This window comes from Rhipicephalus microplus, chromosome X (genome assembly GCF_043290135.1).
Source record: "Rhipicephalus microplus isolate Deutch F79 chromosome X, USDA_Rmic, whole genome shotgun sequence".
Classification (NCBI taxonomy): domain Eukaryota; kingdom Metazoa; phylum Arthropoda; class Arachnida; order Ixodida; family Ixodidae; genus Rhipicephalus; species Rhipicephalus microplus.
The window spans coordinates 422428158-422447003 of NC_134710.1; the positions used below are offsets into that span (position 1 = coordinate 422428158).

At 46.1% G+C, this 18846-nt stretch overlaps 1 protein-coding gene across 3 annotated transcripts in view; it reads right to left on the bottom strand.

The window, feature by feature from the left end:
- The window catches only part of Rab14 (RAS oncogene family member Rab14), an 82518-nt gene extending 64255 nt beyond the window's left edge, over positions 1 to 18263 (bottom strand). The window contains exons 1-2 of one of the 3 annotated variants that reach the window (XM_037413222.2): positions 18105 to 18263; positions 11305 to 11667 (exon numbers count right to left, since the gene is read on the bottom strand). In XM_037413222.2, the coding sequence (XP_037269119.1) occupies positions 11305 to 11588 (284 nt within the window). In that variant the 5' untranslated portion in view covers positions 11589 to 11667; positions 18105 to 18263. Of the gene's footprint in view, positions 1 to 11304; positions 11668 to 17310; positions 17463 to 17590; positions 17961 to 18104 lie in introns of those variants that run through there. The other 2 variants (XM_037413223.2, XM_075880343.1) reach the window with 2 other exon arrangements.
- Between the last annotated feature and the right edge of the window lie 583 nt (positions 18264 to 18846).

Below are 18846 nucleotides of genomic sequence, written 5' to 3' on the forward strand. Positions count from 1 at the left end.
GGCAAAAGCGAAGCTGTTAGCACCCAGGACATCCAGCAGTGGATGACAAAGGAGCGGCCAGAAATCTCCGCGAAGTTCTGCAATGCCTGGCGAGACGTGAAGATAGACACAGTGGTCAATTGTTTCCGCAAAGCAGGCTTCGAGGAGGTGGAACTTGCGGAAACTGGTGAAGACAACGAGCGCATAGACAAAACGTTTTGAGAGTTGTCCCAATTCCCACCACGAAGTGTCTGCGAACGACTTCGTGGAAGCGGACTGCTATGTCCAGGCCGACAGCTCGTGACGAGGAGGATCGTCCGGACGAGGCACTGGCTGCACGCGCGTACTCCGCCGCTGAAGGGGCGGCAGTGTTCGGCATCATTCAGCGCTTTATCGGCCACATAGAGGGAGCCGGGTTGTCGCACCTGGACAGCCTTGATAAGATTAACACTAGCGTATTTAACATTTCAAAAACGAAAAAGGTCAAGGTTAGCATTTTCTTTTTTCACGCAAATAAATCACTCCGCTGCGGTGTGTGTGCGGAATTAGTTGTCATTCTTAAATGCGCATAATGTAGGTGGTCTGCAACGGTTCAGCAATCGGCCTCTATTTTTTTATATCGAATTTTTTTTTTATATTGAACTGATTCGCGATCCCCTTCAAGTTCGATATATTTGTGTTGAACTGTAATCGATTCGATTCACACAAGAGCTGGACTATTAAAACTTCCAGAAGACATATACAGTTAATGTACAATTAGCAGTGGCACCTTTATGACCACTGTCGGCCATTTCAGCTTTTTAATATGCTTCCCCCATCACACTATCGCATCGGGCAAAGCTGCCTTTTTAAACTGCTATGGTAGCATGTTTAGGATGACTGCCAGTAGGGCATGTACCAACTGGTTCATGATGAAACAAGCACAACATGTAAGAAGACTTAGAAAATACGCAGGACAGAAGGCTTACTCGCAAAGGAGAATCTATCATATATGCATGTGTGTTATGCATATATGAATGTTCTTTCCGAAATAAAAATTTTCAGTTGCTAGTGAGCTCTTCATCCTATGTCCTTTCTAATTCATGGTACATAGTGCGCTTGTTTCATCATGAGCAGATCTATAGACTCGACAAAACTGACTCCACCATGGAGATGCACTACGTCATTACTATAGCCCCTAGACACTTTTATGATGCTTCACTGCATCACATCGTGATATTGAGAAAAAGGTGCCTTAAGGGCTCCTCTGCAGCTGTAGACGGGTCTACTCTCGAAAGCGCTGGTTCGAACCTATTCAGCAGAGGTGAGGTCATTAATACCATTTCTGATCGAAAAGTCAGACAACAAAAATTCACAGCATATTCACAGAGTGAATGTTGAGTGGGGTGATGAGTGTCTGTCCGTCTGCCTATGACGAACAGACGCTTCGCACCACTACACATTCACTCCATGGATATGCTGTGAATTTCTATGCGAAAAACACTAACGCCATCTAGTGATACTTCCAAAGATATACAACGCCATCTGGTCAGCAAACCTTAAAGCTAACTAAAAGTGGCTGCTACAATGACATACGACTACTACTGCGAGGGAACAACCCACACCCTCAGGAGCTTTGCCCCTAGAAATTGGACAAAGACATTCAGCATCCGAAAGATCAGATTTTTTCATACATTGATGTGTATAGGCCAGATTAGCAACTCCAAATTCAGAGCACGACCTTGCCGGTCAAATGAGTTGGGCTTCAACAGCAGTTGGAAAAAACAGTCTTTTCCTTCCATGTGTAAAGCGTTGACACAACATTGATTGCATTAAATAATGTGAATAAATTCAATTCGGTCTCTGCATTACCTCATGCAACACCATCCCTGCAGCACTTCACCAACCTAGTCAAAGGAAACACTTTCATGTTCCGATCTTATAAAAATGAGCATAGGGATCCTATGCAACCTTTCGACAGTGAAAGCTGTTACGAGATCACAACTCATGTCACGCGCAGTTGTCCGCTGCCGCCGGTGTCCGTAACCACATCGTGCGAAATTAGAACCTAGCACCAATGACACAGTAGGGCTCAAACCCAGGCCCCCTCGGTGCCAGCCCAGTATTCTACCACTGAGCTATGCCAGTGCTTGAGAATTTTTGGCAAACTTGCTGTCACACACTTCGGGTGAGGCCCCGCCGATCCAACATCGACGTGCGGCAGACTCGCAGGCTTCCACTTTACGCTTCGGCCTGCGACGCCTGAAAGGCCTCGAAGTGGCACATTTCGAATTTATTTGCGGGTTGGTCGACCCGTGCGGGGTTGCACGTGTGGTGATGTGTGGGCCTGACCGACGCACTCATAGAGCAGACACAGAGTTTGATTACACATAAACAAGCATTTAATTGAAACAGGGGCAAAGGCAGGAGATTACAAAAATAACAAAGGAGGAAAAAACTGATACGCGCGATGGAAAGAACAGCCATATAACAAAATATGCTAAAAAACACTACAAAAGATACAAACTAAAGACAAATATGCGGAACATTAATAAAATAACAACAAGATGGAAATCGTAAAAAAGGGTTACAAGGAAATAATTACATAATGATCATTGGTCGTGCTTTTGAATTTCTATGTGCATCGCAGCGCACACAACTACACAGTTAAAAAAAAAAGGCTGGTTAAAACAATTTAGCAGTTTAAAAAAAAAGTCACAATAAAAAGTTCCATACGGACCAGGCCAGCTCTTGGTGCACGTAGGGGAGTTGACGGGTGCCGCTGAAGGTCTCGCCGGCTTGGTAGACGACGAGGGTGCCCGGAATTGCAGCCGTCTCAATACGTTGCGCGGGTCACTCCATGCTCGCCGCCTACGCGAGACTCGCGACACCGACGACCGCACTTGTTGCTGGCTGTACGTCAACTGCTCTTCCGATGCAGTTCAAACCTCTTCAGGGGCGTCCACGTGCTCCCATCTCATCTGGGAGTAATTTTCCCTGTTGAGACTGCCAGTTTCCTTTCCGGTCAGGGGCTGGGAAGACGAGCCGGCGCCACGCTGGGTCGTTATAGTCGCCGGATGTCGTCTCCCAACACAAAAACGCCCTTCCTTGGAAGATGGGGCCCGCGGATGCTCCGAAAATTGGAGTCGTTTGTGACATAGCCCCCTTCTTAAGAATATTACTTCGTAATGTTCAAGGAAATCACAAACGCTCAATGTTCGAGAGCCTGCCGTGTTCCGGTTGTCCACCAATGCGTTTTCTTTTTCGCGCGCACCATTTCGCTGACGGGGACGACACCGCAGAGAACACCTGACACACTACGCTTCACGGTCACCATGCGATGAATGTCATACTTTGCGCACCACGACACGGACACACACATGAAACGCGAAGAAACACACACCGCCAGAATCGAGGGAGCTGTATTCGAAGCACCCCTTCTGGCGATCATGACACGGATCACAAGATAATCACTACACATAATTCTTCCAAATCCACAAGAAGAAAAATAATTACCGAGCAATTCGAAGTCAAAGTGATACAGAAAGGTTTCAGACAAAATTAAGAAGGTACGAAGCATCCATGTATGCAAAAAAAAAATTTTAGAAATGTGGCCTTATGGCATGAATAAAACAGAAACCAAATAAAGCGAATGTTATAGGCCTCTATGCGCGACGCGATCATCCGCGTTTCATTGAACCCAAGTACACGCAGGCCTCTTCATCGCCGACTCGGCTCATGGTAATCTGCCCCTACATTTTCTGAACCCTTTATGTGCTTCACAATCGAATGACAACGATGAATATTATTTCAGACAACATCTCATTAGCCTTGAAGGTTACGTTTACGTTTCTATGTACATATACATAACTTTTATCCGCGCTCTTGGGGGAGCCGTTCGAAACAGCCAGGGCAGACGAAAGCGTGTACGGCTGCTACACGGGCGCCTGTTTCCCGTTAGTCTGCACCCCGGAGGCATGCCTTCATCGACGCTTCGTTCTACGAAAACGGGTCTCCGAGCCACGTCGTGTCGCTTGGCCGAAAGGCACTGGTTCGCCATGCACCCCGCGCTTCGAGCAGGACAATGGAGCGAAGGGGGTCGGCTCTTCCGAGCTCCACGAACAAATGCCTGCCTCACCCCTCTATCTGTCAGGCGGTTTGAAGCATAAGGACCCACTCGACTGGCGAATGCCACAAAACGCAAACGAAGCTTTCGTTGCCTCGATTGCTGTTTGGCAATTAGCGATTTTCTGGGTTGCTTTGCACCCTTGGTTTTCCTTTTGCTTGTGCGGCGTCTTTTTCTTTTTGGACATTGTCCAGTGCTCACTTTTGAGAAGTCCGCTTGCAACATTTGCAGAGCAGAACTGGTCTCGCCTGTCTCATCGGCTGTAACGTCTATACAGTCGGGATTTTCTGTTAGTTTGTTGACACCCTGACTTGCGGGAAACTTGACCGACGGCTGAACAATGCAAACGTCTTCCTCAGGGCTGCGCCGCTCGCACCTGGGAGAACTACTTGCCCCAACATTGCCCAGCTCGCAGTGTGCGTCAGCACACGACTCTGTCCCGCCGTCTGTACAGGGGTCCTCGTCTGCCGGGCCGGTTGTACTGTGAACATCACAGTTAGCTGCCATGGCGACGCCCATACAGGGTGGCTGTGCCAAGTCAATCACAGATGGCATTTCTGTATCGACAAGACTTTCCAGGCACAGCGCCTCGTCGCCATCACTGCGGCCTTCAGTGGCCTTTGTGGCCACAACAGGACTTTCAGCAGCTAACTCAGTAGGTTCACTCGCGAACCTGATGTCCGCCTCAACAGTACACAATTTTTGCCCGGCTCTCAGCGGTTTGGCACCTACGGTCTCTTTGCCCCCTTTGTGCCTTGCATCCCAGGTCTCAAACATGCGCCGTCTATCTTCCATTTTCTGGCGCAGTAGCTGAACATGATCCTGGCAAGACTGCTTGTTCGTGACACGGTCGGTCACGCTACTGGGCGTTCTAGTGTCTAAGCTAAGACCCGACTGTGCCACACACAGTCCCAAGCGCTCTTTTTCCTTTTGAATTCTAAGCCTTGAATTTTCTCGCTCCTGTTCCATCAAAAATTCCAGATGTTGCCTGTACCTAATGCGTTCGGCATCGCGCTCCTCTTTAAGTCTATTTCGTTCTTTTTCAACGAAATTATATAACTCCTTGCCTACAAAGCCAAAGGCTTTGCCCTGTTCAATGAGCTTATCAAACTCCATGCCGTCCATTGTTAAAACAGTTGTCCACCAACAAAGCAATAAAAGGACGTCTACATATCACGCTCAGAGCTATGTCAGTCTCCCAGACATCACCACGTGGTCGGCCAGTCCTGTCGCGGACGCCAGATAATGTCACACACTTCGGGTGAGGCCCCGCCGATCCAACATCAACGTGCGGCAGACTCGCAGGCTTCCACTTTACGCTTCGGCCTGCGACGCCTGAAAGGCCTCGAAGTGGCACATTTCGAATTTATTTGCGGGTTGGTTGACCCGTGCGGGGTTGCACGTGTGGTGATGTGTGGGCCTGACCGACGCACTCGTAGAGCAGACACAGAGTTTGATTACACATAAACAAGCATTTAATTGAAACAGGGGCAAAGGCAGGAGATTACAAAAATAACAAAGGAGGAAAAAACTGATACGCGCGATGGAAAGAACAGCCATATAACAAAATATGCTAAAAAACACTACAAAAGATACAAACTAAAGACAAATATGCGGAACATTAATAAAATAACAACAAGATGGAAATCGTAAAAAAGGGTTACAAGGAAATAATTACATAATGATCATTGGTCGTGCTTTTGAATTTCTATGTGCGTCGCAGCGCACACAACTACACAGTTAAAAAAAAAAGGCTGGTTAAAACAATTTAGCAGTTTAAAAAAAAAGTCACAATAAAAAGTTCCATACGGACCAGGCCAGCTCTTGGTGCACGTAGGGGAGTTGACGGGTGCCGCTGAAGGTCTCGCCGGCTTGGTAGACGACGAGGGTGCCCGGAATTGCAGCCGTCTCAATACGTTGCGCGGGTCACTCCATGCTCGCCGCCTACGCGAGACTCGCGACACCGACGACCGCACTTGTTGCTGGCTGTACGTCAACTGCTCTTCCGATGCAGTTCAAACCTCTTCAGGGGCGTCCACGTGCTCCCATCTCATCTGGGAGTAATTTTCCCTGTTGAGACTGCCGGTTTCCTTTCCGGTCAGGGGCTGGGAAGACGAGCCGGCGCCACGCTGGGTCGTTATAGTCGCCGGATGTCGTCTCCCAACACAAAAACGCCCTTCCTTGGAAGATGGGGCCCGCGGATGCTCCGAAAATTGGAGTCGTTTGTGACACTTGCCTTAGGCAGGCTTGATATCGGGAAAGCAATCGCGTTAAAATTCGTGACACACAGGCAGAGAATACGGCATTTACCTCCTAATGCCTTCAAATTGAATGTCATTCACCCAAATGCCATTCGTCACCTAATGCCATCGCCATAACTCATTCGACTGAGAAATGCATACTCTCAACAGCACAGCTGATGAAGTAATTGTATAAAACTACATTTGATTCGACTGGAAGGAAACTTTTCGCGTATTTTACTTACACTAATCACTTAAACCAGTGCTTAAAGCCAATGTTCAGCTAGTAGACACTGTAAAATAAATGCGACAGGTGCCATTTTGTTTATGCGCTGCGGATCTGACTAGCTTTGGCTTAAGTTGCTACACGGTTGGTTGCAATGTCGTGAAACAAAGTACCAAACGAAATTTAAGGGCAGCGTAATATGCTTATTTATACATTCATTTATTATCTGATATGTATGAAGCTCGTAAATGCATGTTTGTTTCTTTATTGCTACTCACCCAATGCTCACGAGGAAGGTGCTGGGATCGACATCATCAAGTAAAATGTCATTCACTTAGGATGTGTAGCAGTTCCACCAAAAAAAAAAAAAAAAGTCATTCTGTAACTGAATGACTTCGCTGCCAAATGTCTGTGTGGTACGGGTATAATACGCCTTATAAACAGCCAAAGAACAACCATATGTCGCACAATGCGAATAGCGTAGCAAGTGGGCCGTCCAATGCTCCAACCAATCATTACAAGAGCTTGTTCTTGGTCCCCTATTACCGTATTTCCTCGATTCTACCGCGCCCTCGATTGTAACGTGCACTTCTTTTTCGCGACAAAAGAGAGAAGAAAAAAGTTCATAGGAGTCAACCTTCGCTCATTGAGAACAAGTGTTTGGTTTTAATGCATTGAAGTTTCGAAAGATAAAACAAAGTCAAACAGCCGGCCCTGCAGCTAAAACTGTGACCACTACGGCAGCGTTAGCAGTCTCGTAATAGGTCAGTCCTCGTCGCTCTCGGACAACTCCTTATCGCTGTCAACGGCCCAAAGCATCTCATCCACGGTACCGTTCATCGCATTCGAAATGCCACATTTCTTGAATGCCTTGATGACCATGGCTGATGGTACTGCACACCACGCGTCCTTCACCCACGCAGCGAAGTCTTGCAGAGAGGCGCGCTTCATCCTGTTGTCTGGCATGAAATCATGTCGTCCATTGCTCAGCCAGTCGGTGTAGAGCCCCGAATCTTGTCATTCATCGGCTTGTTCATGTAGACATCTAGCGGTTGAAGTTGAGACATCATGCCGGTATGACTACAAGGTCCGCATTGCACGCAGCGAGCTTGTCCTTGATCCGCTGGTCGAGATGGCACCTGAACGCGTCGAGCACAAGCATTGCTCGCAGGCCCGAACCGGCGCCAGGCCACTTCCGCCAGATGATGGATACAATCAGCGACTAGGTCTGTTGTCATCCAACCTTTCTCGTTGACCCGCACGATCACACCACTCGGGAAAACTACTCCTTTCGGGAGCGTCTTCCGTTTAAATATCAGGTATGGGGGAAGCTTGTGCCCATCTGACGTGCACAAGAGCATTGCCCACACTAGTTTTTTCATGGCCGGATGTGAGCACGCGAACTTGCTTCGCCCCCTTCTTCTTGACGGTTGTGGTGCCAGGCATATCGAAGTAAAAAGGCATCTGATCGGCATTCTCGATTTGCCCAAGCAGGTAGCCGTTGTGCAGCAAGTTTAGGACGAACCTCCGAAAACTGTGAAGCTTTTCTTTGTACTCCTGCGGCAACTTCTGGCATATGCCCGTTCGCCTACGGAGGGCAAAGCCTTTCGTCTACACAAAGTTAGCCAGCACCTGCTCGCTTTGAACTCGCTCCGCGTTAGTCTTTTTTCTAAAGCTAACTGCATAGCCCGCACTTGGAGCAGTTCTGTCGTCAGGGGCCACTGTGCCACTTGCTCGTGAAGCACGTACTCTGCGAGCAGCTTTTCATCTGCGGAAACTGACCCTGCTGTGGTCCACTGAAGCCTTTACGTGAAGATTTGCTCATGACAATCTAGTGCTTTTGTTTCCGCCAGTCCCGCGCGCACGTTTCGGGAACTCCAAACGACCGCGAGACGGCCCGATTTCTGTCAGTTTCTGCACACGCGATGACTTTTCTTCTAAAAGCGGCATCGTGGTGCACTCGTCCAGTCTTTGAAGTCGGCCCTTTCATTGATGTCGACGTTAATGCACTACAAGATGACAACTCCTCAGCACACGTACCAAGTGCCGCAAACGGGAAACAAAATGGCAGAAATGGTAGACGCGCGTAGGAGGCGGACATTTTTGAAATGCCGATGACAATAGAAAGACCGTATTCATTTTTTTTTGTAGTCGATTATAAACCGCATGCGATTTATGGACCCACTTGACCAGAAAAAAGGTGCGCATTAGATTTGAGTAACTACGGTAACTGTGGCCCATACCCACTTGAGCCATAATTCATCATGGTCAAGTGTTTAGCAGATACCACGCTTCTCAGAAGAATGGCGAAAAATAGCATAGCGAATGCCGGCCTACTACCCAAAAATTTTTTTATTGATGCCCTAGTGGGTATCAAGCAAATGTTCTTGCAGTAGTTCTTTAATGAGCGTTTTGAAAAGGCTGTGAAAGGCCACTTTTCTAGCTCTCACTGCGAGTGTGCGGCGCCTTGTGCAGGCCTGGCGTTTTCTTCTGTAGTTTTCACTTCACAGTATTTGAAAAATGTAACTTGATTCTCACTTAAACTTCAATATTCGAATTAGCTCCACACCTATCTTCCCACAGCTCAAGTATATGGATCATTTACAGAGAAAAGAGGAGGTGATTTTTAGTCAACTGAGAATTCTGAATTCCAGGCCGTGTGCTGAGCCTATAATGCTTGGCTCGCGTGTTGTAAGGAACATTAACCACTGATTGGTAGTTTTCCGACCTTGCTCTAAAAAGTTGCATGGCCCTTTTAGGGCAAGCCTTTGAATAGGAAAGAACATTCACACGTGCCAGTCACTTCTGGCTAATGATATTTAGCAGCTGAAAATTCCTGTTCAATAGAATGAATACTAAATGAATTTAACAACCAACAAATGGTCACCACTGAAGTGCCGCCTGTGACCTCCTGGGCCTTCTGCAGTCAGACTGGTTTTAAAGGCAGACAGCCAACAGCAGCAACAGGCACCACTTCAATATTAATTAAGGCCGCAAAACTTTCCCGTGTATAAGAATGAGCACACTTTTCAGTGTGTGTACACCTACAGTTTACAGTGCTACAGCTTACTAAAAACTAACTAAAAGCTTGAAATTAGCCGTGTAGCCTCTGTATCGCCTTATAACGTGAGAAGAGTACCGACACAACATACAAAACATGCCGCAACGCGCACTTGCCACTTTGGCTTGGATTAAATCTGCGTGCAATAATAGTACACTTGATGCTTAAGAGATGGCGCCAGATGGCACGTGCTATCATCAGTGTTTTGAATGTGCAGACGACATTATTGCGGCAGTTTTTGGGGGTGCAATAATTACTTGAGGAAAAAAAATCATTTTTGTTGGGCGATGTGGGGTTGCGAGAATTATGCGAGTGCGAAGATTACGCGAGTAAATTCGGTATTTATGGCAATGACTTGCAATTGCCAACTACACTGCCTGAAGATCCATGTAAGCAAACTGCCAAACGAATACAGGCCAGATTTGTTGACAAAAAAAAAAAAGAGAAAAGTATGCCAGTCAGGCTGCAGAACGGCTGACAACCGAAACACCAGTCGAACGTAAAGTTAAGCCTAAAGCTCGTGTAGCCCAGGGCCGGCCTGCAGCGATGCCTCTTAAAGCACTCATTGCGAGTTTCGATTACAAAACGGAGCAATATTGCAATTCACCGTTCATGAAAACTGCACTACGTGATCACAGACATGTCACAAGTTTTGAACAAAGCGACAAAGCGCCTGTTTAAACTGGTTTGAACACCACGGGTTCGCAAATCGTGCTGCAAGCTTCATACTGTGCACCATGGACGACTATTTAGTGCTGTACCAAGTGGATCTCTCGATACCTGCAGACACAGACGTGCACACATAGGTGACTACAGGCAGCTGTGTCGACAGGCCTGAGGAACGTGATAAACACAGCGAAAACCTGAGAGTTAAAACCCCGCTACGCATGCCATTCAGTTGGGTGGCTAACTCAGTTGTTTTCGCGAAGTGACATGGGCACCTGAATACACAGCCTAGCTAGCGGAAGCAGCACGCTCATTGCACGGCAGGACACCTTTGAGGGGTCAGGCATATTTACAACAGTCCACGGGAGGTCACAGCAGCACCTTGGGAGCTTTCGCCACCAGGAATGTGTCAAGTAAAGAACACGCTAGGGCGCGTGTTCTTTTCTTGGTATTCCTGGTGCTGCTCAGACAATCATGTAGTCAACTCAACCTTCTTTTTGAAGCTCAGGTTTGCATCAAAATTCTTGCTTGTTTCGGAGCAGTTAAGTGCTTTTTATGCTTTTGGAGCAGCTCGGCGCAAGAAAACGGAAACGTATCAAAAATGCGCAGCTGTCTCACCCTTGCAATAAGTTTCACGAGATAAAAGTACCCAGCAAGTTCCTCTGCACACCAAGACAAAAACATTCTGAGGTTGTGAGTTCGAAAACCAAGCATTCATTATGAGGCAAGCAGCTGTAATGAGGGACTTCTCCTTATTCTTGACCACCTGAGGCTCTTTATCGTGCGCCTATATCTAAGTAGACAGCCATTCCTACAGTTTGTCACCATCGATATGCAACTACTATAATCAAAGCCAGGCCATTGTACTTGGCAGTGCAACATCTGCGCTTCCAAGCTACCAAGGCGACTGACTGCACATACCAAAGACCTGTTAGCTCTAGTCCCCAGCCATTATTAGTCCTACGACCCCAAGAAGTTTTGACACAGAAGAGAACGGCGCACAGCTACACCATACAAACTTGGGCACCTGGTAATGTCGTAGACCATGAGTGCTCCTGCCGCGCCGCGGTAGTAGGAGCGTGTGACTGCGCGGAAGCGCTCCTGGCCAGCTGTGTCCCAGATCTGGAGCTTGATCTTCTGACCACACACCTCGATGATGCGTGTGCCAAACTCAACACCAATGGTGTGCGGACAGTCGGCCATGAACTTCTTTTCGGTGAATTGGTGCAGCAGGCACGACTTGCCCACGCCCATGTCACCAATAATGATGTACTTGAAGATGTATGAGTAGTTGTATGGCCCTGCAGCCATCCTGCTGGCTGTGATGATGGTAGCTTTAGGCTGCCGCTTTTTCACGCGTTCTCGGTCACTTTCCCACTTGATGCGTCACCTGCATACATTCATTGGGTGCATTAGCACACATGAGGAAGAGGTCAGAATTAATGGTGCACGCACTATTTCCAAGTCAAACACAGTGATGGAAGGAAATGCCAAAGGTAAACTTGGCATCTACAAACTTCAAAACATAACTGTCTTTACACATAAACAAGCAAATTTCTTCATAGAAAGCTTTACGAAGTGCAATAAACATTCATTTTTCATGCATCTTTGTTCAGCAAATAATTTACCGAACAAAAATGGGGCATGCAAGCAGGAAGATGTGTATCCACAGTGAAATCCACAATTTCGATTACGCTCGTGGACCTTGCGATGTAGTGGTGCAACAATTTAGTTCCCAGGGCACAAACTTTCCGTTGCCTATGCATGGCTGTGGGTTGCCCAGCCCTTGAAAAAAAAAAAAGCATTTTTTGTCCTCGCAGTGAATATGAGTGAACAAAGTTCTTTTATCACAGGCCTACTTATTCAGAATGCAGAAATCATTCTATTGGTAGTGGCAAATACAGAGCAATCAAGTTACGGTCAACATATGAATAGCTGGAGCTGAAGTTGTTCATGAAACTATACACTGGGAATGATAAATCCATTGAATCTTTCTAATAAGCAGTCAACTATTTCTGCACAGAAATGGTGAAAAGCGAGTGTATCATATTAACGTTGCTTTAACTGTACGGTTTCAATCACAGTTCCACAAAGACAAAATAAAAGGTACGTGGCAAGTATAAGGCAATATGCAGTATATGTGATGATGCGTTCATTAATTTTGAATGCAGCACACAAGCCCCTTGAAATTAACAGCAGACTTTTTGCAATTCATGCCTAATTGAATGAACAGAACACTGAATAGAAAAATGTCATATGTTTCATACAATCATAACTGAAAAAGCACCAACCTATTCCAAGATTATTTTTGTCAATTTGTGTGAACATTCTTGACTACCATATGTAACAAGTAACCTAGGCTTTCTAATGGGCAGAAGAGACAAATGCGAATTTTTTTTAAAAAGCCATTTGTGATGTCACTCCAGTCAATATGGGGTACACCCAGTAAAATGATGGTAGAGGTACACTAGCTCAACATACGTCTCAGTGAGAACTGTATGTCTGTCAAGAGGTCCTTAATTTTCTGACACTCTGGAATTTACGCCACGCAATCGTCTGCAACAAGAAAAAAATTATTTAGACGACTGTAGCAGTTACATTCCTCCAAACTCATTCATAATGATGGGTGTTCTGAGGCCTCCGAGAGAGAAGTTCTGCGAGACTGCTGGCAATAGATCTCTCCCTGTTTGTAAACAATGGGACATCACTGCGGGCACCCAACCTACCATACCCTCGCTTTAGAGCAGGTGCTGGCTGACAAAAAAGTTCCGCCGGCGGCATCTTTCTCCATAGGCAAGCTTCGTGTCTGCATTCCTTCGACAGAAATTTCTACACTGCTATGCTCTAAAGCCCCAGCTTTTCAAAGAAGGGGGTTGCGGTAGGGTCACTGCTCATTGAGTGGAAATTTGCTCGCCGTAGATGGATGGATGAAGAAACTTTAGAGTACTGAGAGATGCGACTAGTACGCAGTTGGCTTAACCCACATAAATGGCGGCTATAAAATAATCTTACTTTTTTCGGAAGCGAACGTTTTGAATGTAAATTCGACTAGCACTGAGAAATATTTGCATGGCATGGATGTAAACTTATTCAAGATTTATCGTGGCATGTGCAATGCAGTTTTAAACCAGGTATAGCATTGGCGGCAGCACGAGTGTGAGCGGCTGTGCACGATGTCATGGATAAGATTCTCACTCATTTTGCACACAAGTCTAATCGGAGATAAATGAAAAAAAAAAAAAAAGTAACACTTTTTGCCGTGCGTTAGGCTGAGGTTGCCATATCCTCGTGAAAATTAGAGTGAAATTCTTCTGCTGCGTTTCTCAGTTACCTAGTGAAAATTCATGTGATCTAAAACCCGACAACTTAATTTTACCTGGCACAGTTACCTTGTTACATTTGACACTTACGGATTGTTTTTGTACCTAAATTGCTCCTTTAGGCCTGATACTCAAACTTGTAATACGCATTGTCACTTCTTCAGGATCAAGCCATAAAAGTACAAAGTAGAAAAGAAACGTGAATCTCCGCTGTTTCCCTTAACACGTATCAGGTATTCGACAATACGATTGATAGCCATGGTGAAGCGTATATGCAGATTCGGCAATGCTACAACATGCTTATAGCTCATGCGTAGTCGTATATTGCACCCGGAGGTCATGCACTTTTATTTTTATGCACGCCGCACATACGCCGAGATGTACCCACTTGCAGATGATCGCATTAAATGCATTTTTACCTTGACCAAAATGTCAGATTGTAAATTTTCATCAACAACCGGTTACTGCAACTTGACCACAACGAATACCAGTGTTTTTGCAAACAGGACATACTGTGTTATTCACACTGGAAACACCCACGCACTATCACCGCCTATAAAGGTGAAACAATATTGCTGATGCCTTTCAACGCACACTACACCCCACAGTCAACGATGCACATTTTCGAAGATGATGCCGCTGTTCCTTGCAAAGGCCGCCACATGTGTTCACTTCTCAGAATTAAACAGCCAACCAGCGCGGCAAATATTTCATCACCCACTTTACCACACATCAAGATGTTCTTTGACACATACCACAGCTAATGTTGCCACTGTGAGATGGAGATTAAGCTTTCAAAAAGAAAAAAAGAAACTGGCCCCAAGCACCGAGCGACTGCACCCCACTCAGCCACTGGCGGGAATGTTTTGCACGCGCACAGGTGATGTCACGCTGTGACGTACCCCATTAGAGGTCTGTTACAGTGACAGTACCAACAGTTCAACATAAGCAGCCACTATGAAATCACACAACTGAATTTGTTTGTCTAATTGTAGTTATTAAGCCATTGAACACTGAAAAAAAAAAATCGCATTTCCCCTGCAATAAGTATGGAACCAGGTTAACACCATGCATCCGTATTCTTTTGTTGCAATCAAAGTGCATTCAGCATCTTCCACACAGCCAGACAGCATGCACTTCTGTGAAGCAGCAAGACTGAATGTGATCCAAACCAGAATCTTGGTGCCTTGTAGGCCCTTTTGCTTGCCAGCACCACTGAATGGCTCGAATTTAATGCACAGCGTACAAGTGGGCAATGACAAGGTCCCATAACACATTGCATTTATTATGCACAGGAGGAATGGATGATGAAAGCATTCCTTTTTAGAAGGAAGCAAAACTGCACAACCATGCTAATCCATTGTACATTTAAACTAGCACAAAACCCAAAAAAAAGACATGTTCGACCGCATATTAGAAATACACAAACTGTGAAAACAAGGCACATGAGACGACCTATTAGAAATAGACAACCTGTAAAAAAATATGATTTTCCTGCAGGGGAGCCATACAGACTGGCACGAAAAAGTTGACCAGCTTAGATGCTTCTGTACATGGGAAACCATACAGCATGATGGCAGCAATAAGCTATCATTGCTGGCAAACCAAACCATAATTGGCAGGTTTCCAAGGAGAGAACAAATGGGAATGCGACAAGAACGATAAGCTGAGCCCAGCATGCTGCAATGACAATTTGAAGCGAGATAATGAATGTAGACTGGCATGAATGCCTCAACATGACCTCCAAAAAAGATAGAGCAATACTAATCGCAAAATAATTGCAAGGTCCTGTCCCATGATGAGCCATGTCATGGGGAAATGAGCACACATTTGTATTAGGTGCCCCGTCAACATTGCAAAAAAAATTGAAAAATTCGGTCACTTAGTGCACTGAAGCTGGCCTATAGATAAACACAGTTGTGCAACAGGCCAGCAATTGCATGCTGGACTACTTGCGCAACCACAGTTCAGAAGGCACAATGCTTTGAATCAGTGACGCCCACATCAAACAAATAAACCAGTGCGCACCAAAATGTGACTTAAGATTTGCAACAGGAGCAGCCAAATATGGGACAAAAATGTTGCCACATAACATGGAGTACACCGTGAGGCCTAGTGGAATGGCAAACTTTGCATTTGCAAACATACACAAGCCTCAAGAAAAAAAAAAAAATAGGACAGGGCTATACACTATCACCATATGATCACTTCCATGAAGAGAGCCACTACAATATCAAACAGCAAGCACTGAAATCTTTACACCAGTACTGATAATGCATGGCTACTAAGAGGTTCTATGGCATGCCAACTATCAAGCTCTTCAATAATGAAGAAAAATATTTCTATCTGTGAGGACGTAACAAAGGCAAAACTGTGCAATTTACCGGAATGCCCACCAACATGACAATGTATATTTTGTTTTATTAATATTAGTGTGGCCACCAACAATAATTTTCCCTAGTCACTATACATCATCAATCAGTGGTATTCCTCACTATAGAGGAATATCATACTGGTATTGCTCAATACAGAAAGTGATTAAAGTGACTAACAAAGACAATGGGCTCTAAAGGAGTGAACAGCTTTGGAAACAGTGTAATAATTTACACTTTTTAAAAATGATACTGCTTGCCAATGAAACTGCAGAAGAGAGAAAAACAATTGATTTACCTCTACACAATTGAGAGAATGACAATTTCGTACACATGAAATGATGCAGTCAGATAAAATGAAATTTTCTGAGTAAAATGTGGAAGATGCTCCACAAAGGCAAATTGCTGCATGCACAAGTTAGCAGGTTATAAAATACAACTTTTACTGTGATGTCTTTTTCACGAGCAAACTTGTATGCGTGGTTATGGGGCATGGGCACGAGTGCCCACGCCATTGCATTAAACACAAGTATAAAAAAAAAACCTACGTATGAATTATATCACACACATGGTGCTGCAAAAACTGCACTGTTGGAAGTGCCCTTAAACATATCCCAATTGCTAGAGTCTTTGGGAGACTATTTTGCACAAACGACCGATTATCGCTAGTGCCGAAACACCTGCGCAGTTCGAAGTGGGCACATCGAATCAATCGAAATAATTTTACCTCATTCAGCTGCTTTCTGCAGAAAACAGCAAATATTGCTAGTTTTTTTTTTTCGTTCCATTGACGGAAATACGTGGCACCTGGACGGTTTTATCGGTAGCCTTGCCAATATGCATGCATACATAGGACCAGCCTATCAAATGCGGCTGCACTAGCGCCTGAATCACGCGCAAGTCTCGATCGCTGGAAGGCCATATGCGATCGGAAATATCACTGCAGCCAACTCAGCTTCAATGAATGTATCCGCGTAGATCAACAAAACATTCGATATAGCTTTCGCGCGGACGAAAACAAATCGGTCGAACGACGCCTGAACAGGGAGGGGACAGCAGAGGCGCACGAGAAAGATGATCGGCGCATCGCGTCAACAGCACAGACCCGGTTTCGAATGCTCACCGCGGCTCTTCGCGTTCTAAATGGAAGCGGCCCATCGGCGCTGCGCCAGCGATGAAAAGCAAGTCCGCTAAAGCCCGTAACGCGAAGGCCGCAGTGCTCAAAATGCCGAGGCCAAAACCAGCAAACAAAGCGGAAGGGCTTGCGGAAACAGTTTAATACTCAAACCATCCCCGCAGATCTGGAAATGCAATGCCCGGAGAAGGAAGAGTTCCACTTACACGGCACCAAAGGGGACGGCCTAAAAGAGCGAGCCACGGCACATCTGTGCAGATAGCTGACACCAAGTGACAAGTTTGTCGTCGCCCGAACGAGACAGGACTCGGAGAAAGTTTACAGGTTAGGTTTATCGAGGGGCGGGTGCGGGGCGTTCATCGCACGAGACGATTGACGTGGCCACGCTTTTCTTTTTTTACGTCACAAGGGTTAAGCTCCGCAATTATAACGAAGCTACTAGAAAAAAAAAAAAAAACTCGGAATATTCGAAAGCTGGCAACTCACCAGCTGGGAATGACGGAAACGGTCAAGATCCGCTGCCGCGTTCCGTTCGAGACACCACGCCGAGGGCACTGGAGGGGCGATCGCGAGCTGCAGCGAACACGAGGAGCTTTCTTTGCACGCGGAACTACTACAATGCGAAGCGCGTGTGCACTGCCTGCCTGCCCGCACAGGCGGTGTCCCCTTCCACGGGACGAACAAAGAGGCCTCTATGAGCCAAGCAAAGCAACGCGAAATTTTTTTTTTCTGCCTTTACCGTTTCGTTCATTTTTTTTTTTTTTCCTACTCCGCGAAGTGGACAGGCGCTTAGCGCCAAAGGACAGGGCACAAGCTGGAAGATCGAGCAACTGGCGAGTCTCGGTTGCTGTAGGAAGCTCGGCTCTGTGGCCAGCCTAGCTCGCTCCACACGGACAGGCGGAGAAGCCAGCGGGACCCGATGTGCGCAGCTCGGGCAGAATGAATCGGTAACGCTCGTCTTCACGAGCCGCGACCCGAACGCACACGGCTAAGACCTCACCTGGGTGGCTGTTCAATACGGGGCCCCGGGCACGCAGCAAAGTCCCGAGGTGCAATCTCACGGCCACTAACAATCTTCGAACACGGAGGTGGACACCTAATATGGCCGACAGATGACTGACCACGAACGAAGGTGACGGCAGGCTGCTGCTGGCTTGAGCTAAAGAAGAAAAAGAAAAGCAACGAAAACAAAGAAGTTTAGCACAACGCCAGGCTTATTTCTGTTTTGATTGAAAGATCATAGTTAGTATATCCGATATTTTTTCAGTTGCTCTGCACGATAAGAAAAACAATTACACGGTAAAATACGAAAAATAAATCTGCAGGATGATGCCGTTACATCTGCAGGGTGGTAACCAGCATGACCTACTACACTCCTGACCTGTTCAGATAGCGGGGTTCCTATGGGAGCGCGTGTCCCCGCTCTCGTTCAATCGCTCGCCGTAGGTGGCGCTACCTATAACCTGTTCGTCTGCTTCTTTACGGTTGTTTTGTAGGCGCTGGTATAAGAATGCCTGCTTTCTGTGGTGAACTGTCGGCATATATGTGACTATTTCTTCCCATACATTGCTGGTCAAGTAAGCTGTTCAGTGCGCTTAAGAATTTATAGCACACTGGTTGACAAACGTGGAAACCCGTGGATTTACATGATTTTGGACAGCCTATGCGTTGTCGCGTGCATTTTATTGCAAAAAAAATTCTGAATGTCTTTTAGTATTATTATTTCTGGATATTTCTAAATT